General features: G+C 48.5%; 1 protein-coding gene across 4 annotated transcripts in view; it reads left to right on the forward strand.

The window, feature by feature from the left end:
- Positions 1-15,505, forward strand: part of LOC131210461 (TLD domain-containing protein 2) — a 39,922-nt gene that overhangs the window by 14,784 nt on the left and 9,633 nt on the right. Inside the window, exons 6-14 of one of the 4 annotated variants that reach the window (XM_058203716.1) lie at positions 237-810; positions 873-1,018; positions 1,485-1,616; positions 2,299-2,438; positions 3,545-3,580; positions 4,367-4,529; positions 4,600-4,741; positions 4,806-4,862; positions 5,106-5,183. In XM_058203716.1, coding sequence (XP_058059699.1) covers positions 237-810; positions 873-1,018; positions 1,485-1,616; positions 2,299-2,438; positions 3,545-3,580; positions 4,367-4,529; positions 4,600-4,741; positions 4,806-4,862; positions 5,106-5,183 — 1,468 coding nt within the window. Of the gene's footprint in view, positions 1-236; positions 811-872; positions 1,019-1,484; positions 1,617-2,298; positions 2,439-3,544; positions 3,581-4,366; positions 4,530-4,599; positions 4,742-4,805; positions 4,863-5,105; positions 5,184-9,485; positions 9,507-10,455; positions 11,119-15,505 lie in introns of those variants that run through there. The other 3 variants (XM_058203717.1, XM_058203719.1, XM_058203718.1) reach the window with 3 other exon arrangements.

Consider the following 15,505-nt stretch of genomic DNA (forward strand, 5'->3'; position numbering starts at 1 on the left):
GATAACAAAGTTCCTATCGGTGGTGTATTGAAAGATAGCTGATTATGGACAAATTTCACTTTCAAACTATTATTTCAATTGTTTTTTTCTTTTGCTTTTGTTTCCGTCTTCCGCTTCATCATCTCGCTCTCGACGGTGGTCCATTTCGTTTCTTTTGTGTTACACATCAACCCACCCATACATCCGCTCCATCCATCATGCGCCATCGTCCGGTATCGGGGGGCGCCCATCCGTAGATTGAAATGTAATTGCGATCAATCGTCATCTCGAAGATCTCTCGACGACGAGGAGGCGGCCAGTACGGGCAGTGGGACAACGGCAGCCTCCAGCAACTCGACGGTCGGTGCCGGCTCGATGGCTGGCCACCCGGTGGCCATTCCTCCGATCATCGAAGCCGGCGACGGTCAGCTAGTAAAGCAATCGTGCCACGATTCCGGCATCGACATTCGCGATCCGAATGCGGCGGCCGCGGCAGCCGCCGCCAGTGGTGGTGCCGCGATGCCACCTCTACCGATCGTGGCCCCGATCGCGACCAAGAAGGTGTACAGTGACGCCGACATTGTGCTGAGTGCGGACTGGGTGCCACCGCTTACGATTGCTCCGACCCATCTGCACGACAGTTCGCCGCGCAGCAGCAGCTCGCTCGGATCCGCCTCGCACCACAGCGGCACCATCCTGTCGACGTCGGAAGCGGGTGGTCGGAAGAAGACTTCGAGCGTGAGCTTCAGCGTAGAGGAGCACGAAGCACACGGTGCCGCCGGCGCTGGCAGTGGATCGTTCGAAAAGGGTTCCGAAACCAAGAAGAATAAGGTTCGTACAGAGAAGGGGCGCCCAAATGCGGGGCTGGATGGTGATACTATCTTCCGTTGCAGATGCTGAAGCGGCTATCGTACCCGTTGGCCTGGGTCGAAGGGTTGACCGGCGAAGGTGGTGGCAGTAGCCACAAATCCGACTCGATTGAATCCGCACCGAACACGGGCGACTCGAACCAGAGCGTATTTTCAAAAGTATTTTCGAGGTACGTATCGGTGGCTTAGTGGCACCCTCGCTCCGCACTCTTGTTGCAGATTATTTCGTTGGTTCGACGGTCAACTCAGAGTACGCCACCGGCCGGCGGCGCGGAATTTGCTATACTCACAAACTCACCGCACACCGTGTCTGCAACTTCCTTGAAAGCGACTAACCACTGGAAGTTGATTTTTTGTTTACCTTACACACACAACAACCTTATTTTTTGAAGCTGATGCAATTTTAAAAAATCTTTCGAGAGCACAGTTTGACCAAACTCTCTCCGGCAGCTCCGGTTGGTGTTACTGTAAAGTGTTTTATGTTTTTACGACACACCCTTCTTTGCGACACACCACACGTTTTGTTACATTTTATTCAAATTAAAACCTGTTTGATTGATTCGCAAATCCACCCACCTCGACCGGTATTGGCCACATCCTTTTCGCTCGCCAAAACAAACCCCGCACTCCTAACAGCTCACCGATCACGTTGGTTTCGGAGCTGGGTGGGAATTTGTTTTTGTCGAAAACACCATCGGAAGACTCCGGAGGCTCACCGGTTCCACCGCTGACGCCGCACGAGGCGCAGGCCGGGTCGGCCGCCGCTGGGTAAGGATATGCCATGTGACTCTAGCGTGTGTACCCCACAAGTGACTTTTCACCGCCTGTCCTTCACGCTCTCTGTTTCTGTCACTCTCTCTGTCTATTCCTCACTATCCGTTTTACACTGTACTAGCGATGTTTGTCGTTGTGTGAAGGACAAAACTTCTTACGTTGATATGCTTTGATCCTCACGTAGAGAGCGGAATACTCGTGCGTCTCTTCTTTTGTTTTGCCACGGTAGACTCTTCCGTTAACAGCTTTTGTCGATTTCTGTAAATACAAGTATCCTTTTCCGCTGTTTTCTTGTCTTTTCGACGATTCTTACTGCTGTTCGTTACACAATTTTGGTTTTACTTCAACCCGGCGTATCCCGTTCCCGCGTGCGATCTTCATTTGATGCATTTGTTTTCAATATGTTTTCGCCTACGAATCTTCTTTGTTGCGGCGCACTCTTATGAGTTTAAACCATTTCATTTCGACCGTTGTGGCCGTTGCTGTAGCAGATCACACCCCAAGCCGTTTTGGATGGTGATTTTACTTACGTTTTAGTGATATAGTGAATCCCCCACACACACGTTCCGTAATCGATGTGTTATGCCTGTAGCGAGTGTATGCAACCGCGAAAGCGCTCTGCGAACCGAAGATATCGCAAAACTATAATAATCTTCTTCCTACACCTCGGTTTTAGGCGATCGTCCATTGGCACGTTCATACGGCAGCATCCGAGCGAGGGTAGTGCGGCCAAGCAGAAGCAACCACCACCGAAGCTGGACTACCGCTCGATGGTGTCGATCGACGACATGCCAACGCTTTTCGTCAGTTTCGACAGTAAGTACCCCGCAACGGCGCGATCGCCTCTAGTAACAAGTAAATGTAAATAAAAGTAACTCTACCGAACGGTTTCGAGTAACAACGTTCGTCAGTTATGAGGAACTTCACGTGAACACGTGGTAGAGTTATTACGTGTTTTTGCGTTTCTCCGTTTAAAGAAATTAATTAGATTTCGATTCAATAATCTCTGTTAAGTTCGATTGCATTTGTTTTGATTGTAAATTTTGTTTAAGTGCAGTACAGAAACTGTGTCGCTGCTCTTTACACAACTAATGAATCAGCAACATTTACGCGGTTTACATGAAAACAAAAACAATTCCTGTACAAACCTGTCTATATACTTCGCCGATAACAATTTCATCCGGTGGCTTTGGATAGGGCTTTGAAAGCAAGCGAAATATTATCAAGATTCTTTTTAATGCATAATGCCCTTCGTTAGTTTTTAAGCTGTAAAGTTATTTTATCTACTAGTTAACAACGAATTCACGCGCACCCATGTACCACCACCCGAGCACTCTAGCGCGCAAAATCTAATGCTTTGGCGCACAGCATTGTTCTACTCTAGCGATAGTTGCACCCGAGTTGTATAGTTAAAAGTTAGCGGTTTACTGTAGATAGTTTTAAAGCGTTTCAATTCATCACCTAGGGCATCACAACTAGAGCCAGCATTGTTGTTACCGAACAAACAAGCATCATTGACAAAATAGCGCAGAACTTTACTTTCCTTCACAAAAAGGCGCACGATCGTTTTTCTCGTGACGTGTTCAATGTTCCAACGTTACCCTTCGTTATCTATTGTTTGTGAGTCATCCGAAGCGATGCGCCGTCGTTTCGATCATACCTGCTCTTCTGGCTGCTGGCCTTTAATTTGATGCTTTCGTTTTTGCGCTTCTTTTTGCCATTTTTTTCTCATGCTCTCTTCTCTCTCGATAATTCTTCTTCACGATATCCCGACCATTCGCCCATCGACCATATATTACACACGCCCTCAAATCGTACGAATCGCAAACAACAACAACAACTACAACAACAATTACTACTACAAACAAAATCATGATCATCACTGCCAAACAACAAACGATACTCTTCTACAACCCTGCCAGTGAGGGCACCATTGTTTCCTCAGCTTGAGAAACTTGGTAGGTTACACTTGTGCGTCTGTGTGTGTGTGTGTGTGTGGAAAAGCTACAAAAATGTACATTATCATCACACATCAGTTGTGGGCCATCATCATCCACCCTTCGACACACTCCTTTTACACACAGTCACCCACGTATTTCATGGTTGTGGCCATTACCGAAACCCAACGGGTGGTGCCCATTGGATTCTCTCTGCGGCCTCACAATTGTTGTCGTCACCTTTATTTCTTCTTTTATCGATACATTGTTCCCATCGTCATCGTGTGTATTCTCTATCTCTCTACTGTCTACTGTCTATTGCGCGCGCACTTTTCATTGTTGTTCGGTGCGGTTTCAGTTTGCGTTGTGCAAGCTTATCCTTTCCTCAATTGAATCGCGCTATGGAATGTTACATATTTTGTTTATAATGTTTTGCCTAAGCAAATAAGCCTGTTTTATTGTTCAGATACGTCGCCCGTTTATATAAAGTGGAACACGGAATGATTTGTGGTTGTAAATGTAAAAAACAAATATAAATAGTAGAATAGACCTTTGTTTTACTACATTAAAATCCATCTACACCAGTAACAAGGCACGCATCTGTAACCCGCTTCGATGTTTAGTCGTATTGCATGTGCACCCCATAATACAATTGCGCTTCTATCCAAAACTGTGCTCATTCGAAGCCAATAGCAACAAACAAACAGACAAGCAAACAAGAACCACAACATCCACTCATGATGCTCTTCGTTTGGTGCTTCTTTGCTTTGGCGTTTCCGCCCGCACGCCTTTTCTTTTGCCACACAGAACTGATCCCGAGACCGGCCCGAGCTTGTCCCGATCCACCGATGTACCTTCGGTTGCGGATGGGCCGCAAGATTGGCAAGAATACGCCCCTCCCGACGACGGTGATGTCCTACGGCAAGAATAAGCTACGGCCCGAGTATTGGTTCAGCATTCCGAAGAACAAGTAAGGGCGCTGCCGCCACGGCATGCGAAGAGAGCGCAGTGGTTTGATTGATTTGTTTGGATGCTTACAGAGTGGACGAGTTGTATCGCTTCCTGAACGCCTGGGTGCAGCATCTGTACGGCGAGCTGGATGAAGCGACCATCAAGGAGCGCGGCTTCGAACTCATTCAAATCGACACCGAGTGGACCGCCAAATCTGGCAGCCCGTCGAAGGTAACGCACGTTGTTCGGCACTGGTCACTTTGGTTCTCTTACCATCCATTCCCTCTTGTTGCAGGACGGTCGTTCCGCTAGTGAAGGAGAAATCTCCGAATACACACGCGAATCCTGGGAGGTAAGTGTTACGCTGTAGGGAGCACGATAGATACGAGGATGGTGCCCTTCGGGGATTCATTTTTCACGCCAGCCACCGAATGCTGGCACAAGAAGGTGCGCACATCACGGGGGCATCGCGGGACACGAAATTAATCCACTCTTTCGTCTTTCGTCTCTTTCCGTATTTTCTTTCCTCCTGTACCGTGTCTCTCGCTCTTTGTCTCCTAATGTCCCACTCGGGTTCATCCTGCCAAATAACCAGCTGCTAAAGGCACCGTTCGTTAAAACCTACAATATAATCAAGAGTCAAACTGGATCCAACGATTTGGACGGTTGTGAGGTTAGAACATGTTTAGAACCAACAAAAAAACATTCAAAAAAAGTAACAGAGAAACAAAAGCCTTTATTATTTTAATGTCAGCACACACACTTGCAGTTTTAGTTAGAAACCTTCCCCCACTGCGTATACCTCAATGCGAGGGTCAGCCTGTGTCGTGACACAGTGTGGTGGCGAAACAATCGAAAAATCCCCTTTCGGATGCAATTGTTCCCCACAATCCCACAGTACACTGCCAATGTTATCCGTTGCGATGTAGTAGTTTCTTTTTGTTGGCTGTCCCTACTCACACTTGTACCTTTGCTATGCCGCGTTTTATTGAACACACCCCAAACTCTTCTCTTTGTTGCTCTGTTTCTCTGTCTAGCTCTCTCTTTAACTCTTGTTTTCTTCACTCTTTCCCTGTCTTTTTATTTCTTTATCTACTACTATTGCTCCTAGTCTCTTTTGCTCGGCCCCGTAGTGTTTCTTTACTGTGAAAGTACCGAAACTAATAGAATGTGTACCGTTAGAATCTTATACGACCTAATCTGTCCAATAGCTACTACAGTCTACTTCACAATTTGCTTAGTGGAATGTATATTGTTTGTTATCATCTCCTGTACATGAACTGAGCCCGTTGTGTTGAGCCTATGTCTCTATGTGAATCGCATTGGAAAATGCGAATAGTACGTAGCTGTTGTGTATGTATTCTTGCTGTGGGTCTGTCTATCCTTAGCACACTCGCGAAAGAATAGGTGTCAATGTAGTAATAATATGGCAAACTTTGATTGTTTTCGATTCGCGGTTAGAACAATGTTCCTGTCAAAAAGGTCCACTCCAAACGTGCAACGTTTAGAGTTGTCCTTTTTCAATCATAGTCGCCTTAGTCGGTTCTCGTAGTGATATGAAATGTCTTGTTTACTTTCCAACACCTCGAATCGTGGCCACAATAGTGCCTCATCCGACCCCCTGGGATTATAGAGAGATTATCGAAATGTATCGTTGTATCATTTTGTACATTATTATTCGTTAGTCCGGTATTGCGTAGACCCCAAAATTGCATCCTAAGTTTAGTATACGTTCACTGTTTCGGATATTTATATCAACGATGTTTGCCTATCAGCTTCCAGATCGTTTCTTTCGTTTGCAATGCTTCTTATTATTTTTTGTTGCGCCATTAGTGGTTGAGAAGTGGCGCGATATTTCGATGACTTATCACAACTGCCAATTCTAATCGCTCTGCTCGTTTTGTTTCCCTACATTTCGCTCATTCGATCATGCGCTGATCAGCTCACTGAAGCTGATCCCCAATGAACGCCCAATTTAGAAGGTGACCCTAACAACGAACACACGATAAGGGCTTTTTTTGCTACGATGGCGGTTGTTAATTTGCACATTTGTTCCAACCGTGTGGGTGATTCACTCGTCGTCGGGCGACAGAATGCGCGGCCGATGTGTGACGCCAACCCCGACCAACCGCGTGTATGTCGTCAGGTTTGTTGGGCAATTGGTTCCGCTTTTTTCAAGTTACGGCAACTCTGGTAAACAAACAAACGGGGGACACCGACGACGATCTCTACTGCGGCGCATTGGCGCGGTGCGGGGACGGCTCGTGTTCAAATTTTATAATTCGACCGAACGAACTGGTTCCTCTCTGATTGGACCACCGAAATGACATAATCATCACCACCGGCTGTGTTTTGGGAATGGTCCAGGCCCAGTTGTGAACAGGGTTATCGGTGTTGTTTCCCGGTCATTCCTTGTGTTTATTTTCATTTTTTGTCCGTGTTTTCAAGGTCCGTTGAATTATTAATCTATTGTTTTGTTTTCTGTATTTAAATCTTGTACCGTTGTGTTCCGTAGACGTGTGCTGATAACCTAGAATCAATTAAATGGTTTAAAATATTGCGCAGCACGAGTAATAGCACTTACCCTACGAGCTTTTTTAGAATGTAGTGGGGTTTTTATAAGCCATGCAAAGCTGGTAGCTCTCTCTGCTAGTGGCGCAAAAAAATGAAATGCAAAACTTGAAACCGAAAAACCAACTCAACTTGCGCCATCCATCCATCGCGCCTCGGGCACTCTTGCATAAATTACACCTGAGGCTGGCCAAGCCCCCTGTCATTTTCGGGGCAAAAAAAGGATTCACCGGAATTCTCGCATCTGCGTGGCGCGATACAAAATCCTGTTGTTTTTTTTGGAAGCAGCGCACTGCGTAAAAACACGCAAAACCCATGCCAGACGCACCAAAACCAAAATACAAACCAATTGGCGAAGTCTAAAAATAGCCACACCACGGACGGGAACAGGTTTCTCGGGCACGTCAGCATTACCGTCGATTAACCATTCTTCCTTTTGGCGTACGCGGTTTGGCTACAGCACAGCTCGCGCACCGTAAAATGGTGTGTCCTCCATCCGGTTTGTGCCTCTTTAGCGTTGCTGCTGCGAAACTTTCGACTTAACGATGGTGCTCCACTTAAGATTCCATGCGCTCTTATTATCCATTATTCGGGTGTCGAGCGGCGAGAGGCTGTTCAGGGCGCAAGGAAGCGATCGCAAAAACCGTGTGACCACCGATCTCATAGAGTTCTAAAGCTCTTCATCATTCATCGGGCACACTTGCCGAGGTGCGGTAAATTGTTGCTTCTCATTGCGTTGTTTTACTGCAAACAGCACCCGGCGAAGGACGTACGGATGGCCAAGATCCTGAGCGATATGCCATATTATGCTCGCCGTCTCCGGTGGCAGCACCAGGTGAGGGACTCGAGATGCTTTTTAGTTAATTTTCCTTCCTACCAAGTCGCAACCTTCCAAGGACTTCCGACGGGCATGATTGGCGACTGGAGGTGTCAATGTCGCGCTGTGTCTGGGTTTTTGACCAAGAATACCCGCAAAAGATTGCCCGGCAAGACACTGCACTTTACTGCAATGCAACCTTCTTCCATCATGTCCACGAGTGCCGCAGCTTGCTTCCGGTGGATTCCGAATTTTGCGTTCCAAATATGGCCAACGTCTTGCGGGGACGGTACACGACCGCTGCCGACCAATTCGCACCCGGTTCGAAAGTAACCATCCTTGATTTAATTGGCACAACGAAACTTCTTCGCCCTGTCCCGTCCTTCAGGGTCCTTCACGCACAGGGCATTGGGTTCAGTTTCAGTTCTGAATCTTGATGTACGACCCCTACATGAAATGTGAGCTTAATTTTCTCAGCTCCATCGTTGCTCTTGGTACACAAGGTCACATACTTGGAATTGCAGTTGATGGAAGAATTTGTTTTTCAGCAACAAACGGGCGCAGGAACGGTACCGCAAACCTCGTCGCGAACGTCTTGCGATCGAGATTCTTCAGTTTGCGCGCGACAACAGCGAGACATGAACGGCTGAACAAATGTTGAACAAGAAAAAACAAATCATCTTCCTTTGTGTTGTAAACACACAGCTAATTATAGAGCAACGCACGTTCCCATTCGCGTTCTGAGAGCATCTCTCAAACGGCGGCGGGTGTCTGCAGAAAAATGTTCAATTATTCCTTGCACAGAAGTGCACCGCGCCCGGAACACGACTATCGTGTAAAAATCGAACCCAAAAGCTTATTAATGACCCCACCAACGCCGACGGACCGAGGGCGTTGGAAGGAAAGTTCCCAAAAATGTAACAAATTACCAGGGACCGGTAGTGAAAAAGCGGCGAACAGGTTCACCGGGCCATTAACGCCACCTCGGCTAGAGTCCCTTTATGCCCTGCGGTCAGCGTATTTTTCCACAGCCAGCCGGGCCAGCCAAATGGTGGTCCGTAGTTGTTGCCCCGTGGAGCTGGTGATCCGGTTGGGAAACAACCTCGGAAACACGATCGGTCGATGGGACGTTGTTTGTCTCGATCGCGACCGCTCGCACGGTGGGACCCTTACATTCCTTATTTGGTAGTGACGTCGTGGGTGCGAGGATGGGATGCGCGAGATTTGATTTTGTTTGTTGACACGCGCGATCGTTTACAACACTTTTTTCCTGTCACTGTCGCCGAATGTTGGTCACTCATTGGCTCAAAGGACCCGAACTCGAAATCTCCACACAAAAGGGTTCCAACGCCGAAGCCAGATCGGACCCGAGCGAGCCGTGACCAATACACGATCGTGTGCGCAGTCGTCACCTTCTGGCTTAAGCCGTCTGGTGGCCTCGGATGGCCGAGGATCACCTTGTTTTCAGCCACACACAAACACACGACCGACCAACCGACCGGCCATAATGTGGATCGGTCACACACGCTGTGGAGTGTTTTCATTTTTCGGTGTTTTGGCCGTGTAGACGAGTTGCTTTTTTTTGCCCAAATGACCTTTCGTAAACCGGTGAGAGGCAACACGGTCGAAGCGCGATGGGGCCACTCGCTGCGGATTGAACGCACAGAACGCGGATTGGCAAACAGAGACTCTCGAATGGTGGTGGGTCTGAGTGTTTAGCAACCGCGAAGAACGATCATATCGTGTGAGCCTCGAAAGAATGCCACTTTCGCAAGCGTCGTCTCCTCGCCGCGCGATGTGAATTTTTGGCCCGCGGAGCTGTTTTGTTTCGTGTGTTTTGATGTGGTCTCCCAACCCCTGGCGAAAAAGGTCACACGGGGTGCATTGTGCTGTGCCGTGAGAGCCAAAGTGTGGCCCGGTCACGGTCCAAAAATGGCGCCCCAAACACAAGTGTAGCCCGAGCTTTCTTTCTTCGCGCCCCAGTTGGTGGGTTTTTAATGTTTTAACAAACTTTGGAGCCACGCGCAAGAGAAAGAAACCAACCGACTGTGTTTTGTTCGGAGGCGACCAAGCAGGCTGCGCGATGATTAGTGGTGCTCCATTTTACAACACAAAAGGTGCGTTACGCGTTGTGTTGAGGTTGTTGTTTTGACGTGTGCAGTGCATTTCGGTGGCCCCAAATCGGACCGCGAGTGGCCGCCGAAGAGCCATCTCTACAAATAGCGACGAAAAGAAATCATCGCCCCTCGCTTTCGTGTGCTCTTTCTCGCTCTCTCTCTCTCTCTCTCGTTCTCTAGGGGCAGTGGTTTCTAAGCACTCTTGGATCGCCCTCTCCATTCGCACCTTCCGCACGTGTGTGAAGAAACAGCAACACCCATCGATCCCGATCCTCGTGTGGCAATCATTCTCTCACTCTCTCTCGCGCGCGAGCGTAGAGATCCGTTACACTTTGCGGTGTGGTGTGGGCAACTATCTCCGAACCATCTGTCAAATCGGCCGCCACCTCTAGAGTCCGGCACGATCGCACGATCAGGGTCATTCTGTCGGTACCATCGGCCAGTGCCGGGTCTAGGTTAGAGTGTCCGGCTGCGTGCAGAGAGTCCCGCGCAGGATGCGCCATTTACCATTAACCGGTGTCAATTGCCGTCGCTTCGTGGCGTATTTGTGTAACGAATTAATGCCAATCTAACGACGTGCGAATCGAAACCCGCGATCTGCAAGCTCTGTGCGCTGTGTGTGATTGAATTAGTTGCTCTCTTCCTCACTTGCATTGTGTCCCAATTTACTCTCCGGGGCAGAGTCAAGTGTGCTCTCTTTTTTTTATAAAAAAAAAACCCTTCCGAATAAGAAAACCCAAAAAAGAGTAGTAGCAAAACCCAGGTGATCGCAAGTGACAAGATTGTCAAGCATTTTTTGGCTTGTTGTTAACTTTTTGACACACAGTGTTGGTGTTTGAAATACTCTCTGTCTCTCTAACGCGCACCGTTAATTCGTGCTGTGATACGAGCTTTTTGTGCCTGATTGTTGATACTCCAATAACACCTCCAGTGTGGAGGTTATCTGTTATAGAAGACCGAAGACTGTTAGCGTACGCGTGTGTGCGCGATTCTGCCAGCGATTGGCGATCGGCAGTTTATTGTTTCACGCCATCCACGACAAGCTGTTAACAATGACGACGAAATCGAAGATCAACCGCTTGACGAAATATCTCAAAACGAAGGTAATTGTTTATTAAAGAAATTATGCCTCGAAATTGTGAAACACTGCTTAAATAATGTTGTTTTTTTTGAGGAAACAGTGTGCAGAAAGCCAACACTCCACAGAATGGCACAAAACAGAAACGTATTGTTATTTTAAATTATGCAGCCGATCAGTGTTGATCACCATCATTATTTGCGCAAAAGAAGACACACATTGTTCGCCCCGAGTCCTTCGGCACGAGCAAAAAGAGCTTGTCCACGTGAAAATAGCCAGCTAGAACGTGTGTTTACCTTTTTTGTGACTGTTGTTGTTGATTATTCTCAAGCGCGCACACACGCTGTCTAATTACACTGGCCCGCGGACCGGTTGTGCAAATCGCCTTCGCAGACGTGAAGAACCGTGGAGGGGGCGGCGGTGGGATAGTGGGGACTAAATTAACCTTTAGCGGCCCTGACCACCGACCTCTGACCAGTTCCGATACGGGAGGAACCGTGAGCGGGGTGGCATCGATCGAGTGTCGTTGGTTCGTGTTCCTTTACCGAATGCAACAAAGTAGTAAATTTTAGAGCTACGAAGGCAGAACAACTAAGGTCGCAATTGCATCCCTCCATTTCCCTTGAGACAACCACAGGTCCAATTTATTTCACGTGCCCACAATTCGCGCACCGAACTGCCACGTATTACAATGATTATAAGAAACCTTATCCAGCCACTGAGAGTGTGTCATCAATTGGCTTAACTATTTCGTTATTACTAGCAGCCGCGACCAATCTATACAGCCGTGGACGGTGGGCGCGAGCGAGTACCTTTTTTGATTTGAACACCCATCGGCGGGACCGATTACACTCGACAATGATGTAAATTTATGGCTCTCCTTCACCACCGACGCCCGCGGCCACCGTATGCTATTCGCGCGCGATGCTGATGGAATTCCAAAAACGGCCACAGACCGACCGACCGACCGGAGGAGGCCTGTCCGGAATTGCATATTCCGTCGCCTTTATTTCGATGCATTTCGATCGATTTGCTTGCCAATCACGTTTTCTCTAAGCACCGGTCGTCTGCCGGGACAGCGCGGGTTGGATCACATTCTTTGCGTCTTCTGTGGCCAATCGATACTTTCGATGTCGTTTAAATAACGAGTTTTTTTTAAATATAAAATGCAGCCATGTCACATAGTTGGATAACATAAGCTATAGGTCTCAGTACATGTTTCAGCAAGTTTAGACAAAAATTTAATATTGCTGCCCGTGTTCCTTTGTTTACGTTTCACGTCATAAACGCGCCCAACTTTTTCATCTGTCATTTGCATGAAATTATTGGATGCGTTGATGAAGGAAAAAAAAGAAGAAGAAACTACACATTACAACGAACAGAATGATTGTAATTGTTGGCTGAAATTGGAGCATGGCCCAGTGCTTGCTGATGTCGACTTTTACTTTCAATAGATTTGTATCACCGAACCGTAACGGTTTTGAAACTCTGGAGCTTCTCGTTATGACCCGTTTTATGATCTCTTTGACGTCTGCCGAAACCACCCTGATCACAGTAATCGGTGATCGGGAGATGTGCGTGCAATGTTCGAAAAGACATCAAAAACTAATCCGCTCATCACTTGCGAAAAAATCAAACGCGTGCCTGCGGTTGGTTCTCACGTGTCCGTGATGTGTGTGTGGTGGTTTACACTACGGAACCCGATCCCTTGCCCTTTAACAAAAAAAATGGAGGCAACCAGCAACGTAACCACAAACGAAAGCTCCCTGGCGGCGACAGCAAAAAAGCTCTTACCACTTTGTCGGGGCACGTTCAACGACCTTGCTGCTGGTTTGGAAAAGGGACATGCGAGCGAGAGAGAGAGCGATGCGCCGATCGATGCGTGTTCTCTTCGGCGCCGCTGCTACCCATCCAACCGAAGCACGCGCGGTTCGCATACATGCGCACTGCCGGTGCCCACTCTTGCACACCAACCTGATGACGGCCGCAAACGGTGGGACACAGTGCTTGGGTGTGCGTGCGGAACATTCTCGCAGCGAAAGTGCACAACACAGGCGAACGCGCTCGGCGCCCACACGCGGCGCTGCTGGGGGGACGACTGTCAAAAAGCTGGCTCTGGTCGCTCCGGTTTCTCTAGTTTTTGTCCGCGGTGGCGCCGTGTCGGGTTCGGGCGTTCTGTTGTGCCGTGACTGTCAAGGAGTGCTTTGATGAAACCGATTGAACTGGATTTCCATTCCGTTGTGATCCCACTGGCGACTGTCATCGTCAACGCGCGTTGCCTTAGAGACTCTGTGGCGATTTCCGAAACGCCAAACGTGTGCCGTGAAGTGACCCACCTACTGTGTGCCTTTCACGCTTTTCGTGCTGTTTAAATGCCACCCTAAGGTGGTTAACGGGTGTAACGACGCTGCATATCGAACGAAAATTGCAGCCGTCACATCGCGAGTGTCACGAGACCAGCGGACCACCGGACGCACCTACCCAAAGCCGCGATTTGCGTGACGAAGAGCGCAAAGAAAACATCACACACAATCAGCACTTTCGTCCTCGTCACCGGCCCCCCTTTAATTCTCGCATTTCTACCGAACCGGTCACACTAACACATCCGCGCGCACCTGTTTTCGGTTCGATCGTTTGGGTGTGTTGGGTGCGCATTGGGTCGCGGTGTGCGTATGCTCGGAACACCGGCCGGGCGAGGCAGTGGAACGTAAACATAAACATTGAAATCGCCGCGGAGCATATCACAGGCACAACCCTTTGCGGTGGCAACAACAGGTGGCCAACCGAGATTTGATCGGAGACTCGGGGACGGGCGTGTTACGTCACCCGGCCGGCACGATGTGGTGGTATCTTGCGCTGCTGCTGGTCGCCGTGCCGGTCGCCGGCCTCTATCTTGTGTCGCAGCGCTGGGGCCGCCAGCTCTACTACCGATGGGGGCGCCTCATACCGTTCCGGCGGGCGATCGTGAGCAAGTCGCGCCCACCGACGCCCCCGCTCATCGAAACCGGCGGTGACCCGTCGCACGGGCGTGATCCGGACGAGAACAGTTATCTGCTTCAGGCGTCCAAAGACGAGTACGACGATGGGCGGCTGCACACGGTAGGAGAAAGACCGGTGATGAAGGAAGACCGTAGCAATGTGTCATCGAACCACCACCACTAGCATACTACTCTGTGGCCAAAACATATCGGGAATTCGCTTATTCGTTTGACATCTAGCTCTATATTTGTTGCAATTTCAAAACGGTCCCAAAAAACCTTCTTTGAAACAGGCTTCGTCCATCTCCAAAATCGACTCTGAACGAGATGTCCGCGGACCGGTCACTAGAGTTTAGCGAAAGCGAAAAGTCACATGGTGGTGGTTCCGGAACGATCCGGGTGGAGTTTGTGTCGAAATGATCACGAATTGATCACGAAAATATGATGCAACTTCCTGGTGAGGCAAGAACCAAGAATTGTCCCTCCACAAATCTGGTCTGGTTTGACTCACAGCGTTATGCAAACGACGCATAACTGTTTTCCATTTGTTTTGGTCACAGTAGTAGTATTTATTAGCGACATTCGTAAATAAGTCACGATTCGTCATAATATGACTTCCGCAAACTATCTAAATGGTGGCGTCCAAGACTCAACAAATGGTAGTTTCTTCAAGCCAGTTTCCAGATGTGAAGCTCAAAATGCATTAAAATTATTGATTAAATATTTAAGATACGTTTTTAGTCTTACTTATTACTGCTATAGAACTTTAAACTCTCAACTAATCTAGTTTGAAGCGTTCTTCTTCTTATCCGGCAATTCCAACCGCCGAGCAACAGAGACACAATGTTAATCGCCTTACTGCTACATTGTGTGAGCAACATCGCTGTCACGCCAGTCTAGGGTGTCGAACCCCCAAGTCACCTCTATCTACGGATGCGTTGGCACATATTAATTCTGAATATATATGTTCAACGACTAAAGGTCGTATGAATCCTCGTAACGGAGAACCGGCGCTAAGCCGGGGTTAGAAAACCACTTCACTGCCACTCCGTACTTGTCCGGAAGACATGACCCCGGAGGAACCAAAACACTCGTTGTTTACCAAAAGCCGTGGTCGTCAGTGCTCTATGGCTTAGAGGAGACTCAAGTTCTAGTTTTTTTTTATTTAAAATCACCCCCCACCGATGGCTGGTGACCTGACCTCTCTGTCTGGCCACGCCTGATGATAGATAGTGTGCACACGACCGTTGCAGGTTTCTTTATGGCCCTGATAACTCCAACCAGCTGAACGGCAGCGCTTTGATAAGCCGAAGTGAATCGAACGAGTTCCGTATCGCGCGCGGCCCGCCGGTGGTGTTGCACTCTGTGGTGGCCGATTGACATTCGCCTGACCTAGGCCATCGATGCGACGATGGTACCCCGCGAACACAGCGG

This window comes from Anopheles bellator, chromosome 2, assembly GCF_943735745.2.
Source record: "Anopheles bellator chromosome 2, idAnoBellAS_SP24_06.2, whole genome shotgun sequence".
Classification (NCBI taxonomy): domain Eukaryota; kingdom Metazoa; phylum Arthropoda; class Insecta; order Diptera; family Culicidae; genus Anopheles; species Anopheles bellator.